Source organism: Bipolaris sorokiniana (genome assembly GCF_000338995.1).
Source record: "Bipolaris sorokiniana ND90Pr unplaced genomic scaffold COCSAscaffold_41, whole genome shotgun sequence".
In the NCBI taxonomy this organism is placed as follows: domain Eukaryota; kingdom Fungi; phylum Ascomycota; class Dothideomycetes; order Pleosporales; family Pleosporaceae; genus Bipolaris; species Bipolaris sorokiniana.
The window spans coordinates 584-6299 of record NW_006911935.1 but is presented as its reverse complement, the minus strand read 5'-3'; the positions used below and the strand labels follow the sequence as shown (position 1 = coordinate 6299).

The 5716-nt window shown below is 46.4% G+C and overlaps 3 protein-coding genes across 3 annotated transcripts; all 3 read left to right on the top strand.

The window, feature by feature from the left end:
* The first annotated feature begins 352 nt into the window (after positions 1 to 352).
* On the top strand, positions 353 to 1662 carry COCSADRAFT_185965 (uncharacterized protein). Its single transcript, XM_007707937.1, has 2 exons — positions 353 to 666; positions 723 to 1662. Exons 1-2 carry the CDS (start codon positions 378 to 380, stop codon positions 1610 to 1612), a joined length of 1179 nt encoding a protein of 392 aa, XP_007706127.1. The 5' UTR covers positions 353 to 377; the 3' UTR covers positions 1613 to 1662.
* Positions 1663 to 2585: 923 nt separating this feature from the next.
* COCSADRAFT_165844 (uncharacterized protein) lies at positions 2586 to 4392 on the top strand (the record flags this gene model as incomplete). The annotated part of the gene is made up of 3 exons (XM_007707936.1): positions 2586 to 2891; positions 2942 to 3402; positions 3510 to 4392. 3 exons carry the CDS (start codon positions 2586 to 2588, stop codon positions 4390 to 4392), a joined length of 1650 nt encoding a protein of 549 aa, XP_007706126.1.
* A 141-nt stretch (positions 4393 to 4533) lies between these two features.
* COCSADRAFT_165843 (uncharacterized protein) lies at positions 4534 to 5178 on the top strand (the record flags this gene model as incomplete). Its single annotated transcript, XM_007707935.1, has 1 exon — positions 4534 to 5178. One exon carries the CDS (start codon positions 4534 to 4536, stop codon positions 5176 to 5178), a length of 645 nt encoding a protein of 214 aa, XP_007706125.1.
* Positions 5179 to 5716: the final 538 nt, after the last annotated feature.

Here is a 5716-nt window from a genome sequence, read left to right as displayed (position 1 = left end):
TTTGAGTATTTACTACAATAGTATCACTGTCTGGCGGCATTTTATTACTAAGCTCTTTTCTTAGTAAGCAGCTAGATGGTCTGTGTGTTTTTGTTTTCGTGAGTGAGACGTGTTCAGATTAGCTACTTTACCAGCTTCTAGCTCTATAGCGCGTGGGCTGCACGACTTGGCACTAGGTGCAATTGATTTTTTGGGATGGATTTGTATATATTTCGCTAAAATTGCACCTATTCTGAAAAACTCGAAGTTGGTGTTTTTTTTGTCAGTCAACCGGTAGATATGGCCAGATAAGAACATTTCCCTTTGTCAAATAGTAGACTGCGTGTCGTTTCCGTTCTTCCTGCATCTTTACCCAAAAGTTAATTCCCATTTCCAACATGGTATCAGCAGGCCTACTTATTGAAGCCCTGGAGGGCCTCGACGCGAACTCCTTCGTTAACGAAGCAGAGCGCGTCCGTGCCATGGACGCGCTGGCCCTGGCCTTAAGCAAAGTACATAAGCCGTGGGACATTGTTTGGCAGCACTGTTGGGTCAACCCGGCCACCAATGCATGCGTCAAGACGTTGATTGATGCGGGTGTCTTCAGCAAATGGATCAAGACCGGAGGCGGAGAGAAGACTTGCGCGGAACTGGCCGAGTTAACGGGTGCCGATGTAGTGCTTATTCGTAGGTTACATATCTGCTCTACTTAACTCATGATGAACATTCTGACGGCAATTCAGGACGCATGATTCGGCAAATTTCTGGGCAGAATCTTGCCATCGAGACCGCCGAGGACACATATAAGCCTACACCGTGGGTACGCGCTCTCGCTGAGGATCAGGCCCTCGCCAACGTCTATGGTGGATTTTATGGCTTCGTCAATTCCCCCATGTTCAGGACATTGCCAGCCTACCTCAAGAAGACGGGATACACGATCCCTACTAACCCCAACGACTGCAACTGGCAGTTCATGAGAGGCTCAAATGAAAATCTATTCCAGTCCCTTAGCGCCAACCCTGCCGCCGCAAGGGAATTCAATGATGCCATGGAGAGTCACTCCAAGCATAACTTGACGCCCTGGGTTGATGTTTACCCAACTGAGACTCTTGTGAAAGAGTCCAAGCCTGACCGGCCCCTAGTCGTCGATGTCGGTGGTAGCAAGGGCCACGACCTGACCAAATTCCATCTGCGCCACCCTGATATTCCTGAGGGCAGTCTGGTGCTCCAAGATCTGCCCGATATTCTCAAGGAGTTGACTATTGACGACACCATCTCCATCCACCCTCATGACTTTTTCGAACCACAGCCCGTGAAAGGTGCCCGTGTCTACTTCATGCACAACGTGCTGCACGACTGGGAAGACATACAGGCGAAGCAGATCCTTTCTCACCTTGCCGAAGCTATGGAACCCGGATACTCGAAGCTTCTCATTCACGAAAGCTTGGTTAGCTCTGTAAAGCCGCTCGCTCGTGTGACAACGTCCGATATCACCATGATGGCGTGCCTTGGTGCGAAGGAGAGGACGGAGGCTGAGTGGCGGGCGCTGGTGGAGAGTGCGGGATTAAAGGTGCTTAACATCTGGAGACCACCTCACTCTGTGGAAAGTATTATTGAGGTAGAGCTAGCTTGAATTTTAGAACCTTTCGTTGTACAAGGTAAATAGTAATTGCTTTATTTATGTACACTCAATATAAATATATTAATATAGCACTCTTACTTCATTATACGAATTACTAGAGTCTTTCTACTTAAATTTATTGTAAATTACGTGTTCAATCGAAGAGTTTTTTACACGATTTTATATTAACCTACAGTATGAAAGAAGAGTTATAAGAAGAGTAGAGCTATCATATAATATCTCTTACTTTTTACTCTTTTCTCTAAGATTGCTCGTATAGAGGAGTTCCTATAACTAAGTATTCTTTAAGGTAGGCACGTGATATCATTATATGTTCTATTCACGGTGTAGCCACTTACAATTAGAAGTTTAGCTATAGAAAGAGATACTTTAGCTAGAAATAGTTATACCTTAGCTAAGAAGTAGTAATTTAGCTATGAAGTAGTACTTTAGCTAGAAGAAGTCGCACTTTGGCTAGGAGAAGTGGTACTTTGGTTGGGAGAAGTGGCACTTCGCCTGGCGAAGTCTTAATACTAATTTATATAGAGTTAACGGCAAACGATCAAGGATGTTATCGCTGATCTAGACGCACTTGTCACGTTGCTCACAGCGGTCCGCGACTGAGCTCAGCACCCGACCAGAGTTGCTAAGCTAGAGCTATTCCGGGAGCGACAGATCATCGGTACGCTGTAATTGGTGTTCACTATCCATAGCCAATCTATCTTTCGCGCCCCCACACTAATCCGCACCGCCCGCCCAGGATCCAACTGATCTACAGTACAGCCAACCAGCTGTTGACCAGCAAACTGAACACTACAGGCGCAGTGTCTTTGTTACACTGCAGAAATGTGGCACGGTGTTCACCCTCTTGGTATATATATCGCCTTCTTATCGATGCAGTAGGTTAAGAGTAAGTCGAGCCCACGCCGCCATTCATTCTTCTTCTCAGATCATCTCACATCCGCGTTTCGTATCTCCACGCAGTATGTCATCACGCTATGATGCTCTCCATGCTGGCGATGAACCGAACTATTCTTTACAACTACAGGAAGACCGGGATGTCAGCGTGGCAAGCGAGGATTGGATTAACTCTTCACAACGACACACAGGCCAGAATGTTCGCGCGATGAGCGAGGATTCGACCATTTCTACCCAGATACACGAGGACCAAAGTAACACTGCGGCGAGCGAGAGTTGGATCAATACTGCACAGCAGCAAAAAATTGAAGATACCCAAGCGTCTATAGTCTCTTACCACAAGGCTGAAATGTCTCTACAGCGACCCATGACAGTATGCGTATGATTCCTCCAATACGCACGCGAATCTAACAGCATATGCAGATCTTCCGTAGAGTCGGCAAGCTACCTTGCACCCTACTGCTTCTTAGCGTCTTTGGAACTGCGGCATTCGTTATCTACATTACCTTTCTCTGGTTCAGAGCAAGTGGAAAACAGACCTGGAAAAATATCGCTCCTTCTGGCTGGATGACGAGATCTTTCGCCATTGCCGCTGCTGTGCTTCGAACATCAACCAATATACAAGCTGGCCTTGGATCATCCATGCTTGCCGCTATTGCGCTTGAGAGCACTGCCGGAGTCGCCCTACAAGATTCAGTCCCGTTGTCTTTGATGCGAGCGGCGTCAGCTGCACCATATGCATTATTAGCACACCACAGGGTCGGGCGCAACGGGCTGAACTGGTTACTTCTTTTATTGGCGGCCATTATATCGATTACCACGATTTCCCTTCAATTTACATCAACAATCCTGCTAGCCGACGTGAACGCAGGCTTTCTTCCAAGGTAAGTCTACGTCAGCGATCTCTTATAATTCATGACAAGTGATAATAATCTGAACAGTGGGCCTGCACCTTACACGTATATTTTCCCCATTTCCAATTCCCCACTAGGGGGAGTCTGACGGCCAACTGGCAAAGTGTTCCGCGCCCATGGCCTGTATTCGCAGAATACATAGAAAACAACTCAGCTGATGGTTCACTGGGCTATTCAGACACAGGTTCCACGATGAGGGCTCTTTTACCATTTAGCAATACTCAGTCTCGATCTCCCATTCACATCTACGAAGGTCCAGCCTCCGTCATCGATGCGCGCACGATTTGCGTTAGACCAAAAATTACGGATACTCATCTGACACACGTCGACTTCGAGCCAGTCATACTTCATGGCAATATTTCCGTCCCAATCGATCTTCTATCAACCCTCTGGAACGAAACTCCTTTTAAGAGCTTCGGGCCAATGGAGTTTGCGTGTGAGCCGTCAAACAACTTTGGGGACAGCTACTTCCGATACCCTCTTGGTAATCGCACATCAGCCTGGGATCTTAGCATTTGCGATTTAGGACAGTCAAATGTGTTCCTTACGAGTTCCTTCAAGCGGACCGAACCCGCGCTATCTACCCCCTCCCTCTTGATGGATTATACAGCCGATAGCAGAGCAAAGCGTCCGACCAACTGGACAGGCCCCTCCACTAAATTTGCAAACTTTGATGAAACGACCCCGGGGCTACGTTATCATGATAGGAACAAATGGCTCGATTTCAAAGAAGACCCTCAGACTTCAAACTGGTCGTATGTAAGCTACTTTGGAGATACGAAGCTAGGCTATAGTCTCTGTTTTCCAGAGTTCCAAGCCTATGTTCTCAACATATCAGTGAGTTCTCGGGCGCCTCTGGAAGAGCCAATGTACTTCTATGACACAGAGCGAAGTCAATTCCGCTATGATCATATACGAAAGCAGCTAGTTCCATCATCGAAACTTTCTCTGGAAGAGTGAAATGTCTTTTCTTTGAGCCCAAGGTCCTGGTTACTTTCTTACAAGGTTAACGAAGACCGTCCTTTTGGTGCCATGCAGGATATAATTATGCTCACGGATTCAAGTCATGATTCTGAAAAAATTCATCCAACATTGCACTTGATGGATGATTTCAACATTGCAGGATCTCAATCATATGTGAATATTGGAGGACTTGGATTAGAAATTCTACAAGAGGGCGGGACTCCAGCTGAAGCAATGCAAAGCATGTTGATGAGCGTTGTACTTGCAGACTACCAGCGTTCTGTTTTCACGGAAGTTCCCAATGGCACAACGAGCAGTACAGCCGCCTTACGTAGCTTTTTTATCACAACCCAGGTGCCTGGAGGCAATGGACGAACTACAGCCAACCCCGCCGGAGCGACACGATCGTACGTTATAGTCATAGTCGCCACAGCTATACACAGCGGCGCCGTACTTGTAATCCTTGTGCTATTTATCACAAGCACCAAAAACACCCTTATATGGGAGAGCTGGCATATGATCGCCCAAAGTATCAGCGCAGTCACCGAGCCTTATCTCAACCAGGCAACTCTGGCCACCGACGCCGGGATCAAGAAGCAAATGAAGATCGATGGTACTTTTGGTCAAGCTGTGTTCATCAGAGCCGATGACAGTGGAGTCAGAGCTAAAGTTGGTGTTGTTAGACAACGGTCGAAGAGCACGAGAGTACAAAAGGACTCCCGGAGTGGTCTTCTGATGGAAGAGCTGAGGTCTTTTGAGAAATGTAGAAAAATAGACACATAACAAACTATTGTTGAATAGTTGATTCACATCCATCGATAAAGCAATGTGGTATTATCTGAACGTTGTTAATGTAACGTGCTAGATAGCTCACTCAATATTACCAACCTAAACACACCTCCTCATCTACATTACCCCACCTACCCTTACTCTACATATATCCATCATCTCGCAAGCCTCTCATCCAAAAACATCCCGGAAATATGACCTAATGGTAAGACGTCTGCACAAAAGGGCCTTAGCGTCTCCAGGCAACAATCCACAGAAGTTAATGGTTGGGGCGCCCCAGTGAGAGGAGTTCATAACAAGAAACTAATTCGCCGGGCGGTTGTAATTGAAAAGATATATATTATTATTATTATTATTATTATTATTCCATTATAGTCCTGTATCAGCCGTTGGCTATGTAGGACTTTGGCCAAAGGCCGTTCTATCTAACTAGTTACAATTTGGTACGTTGTGCTGTATTGCGTGACTATGGTGCTTCGGCCTTTGTCTAGTTAAGCTAGTACTAGCTTTCTAGACGCCTGGTGCTAAAGAG

Coding starts and splice junctions, on each gene's coding strand:
- COCSADRAFT_185965 (XM_007707937.1), top strand. CDS start 378: ATGGTATCAGCAGGCCTACTTATTGAAGCCCTGGAGGGCCTCGACGCG. Junction 667..722: donor TGCCGATGTAGTGCTTATTC/GTAGGTTACATA, acceptor ACGGCAATTCAG/GACGCATGATTCGGCAAATT.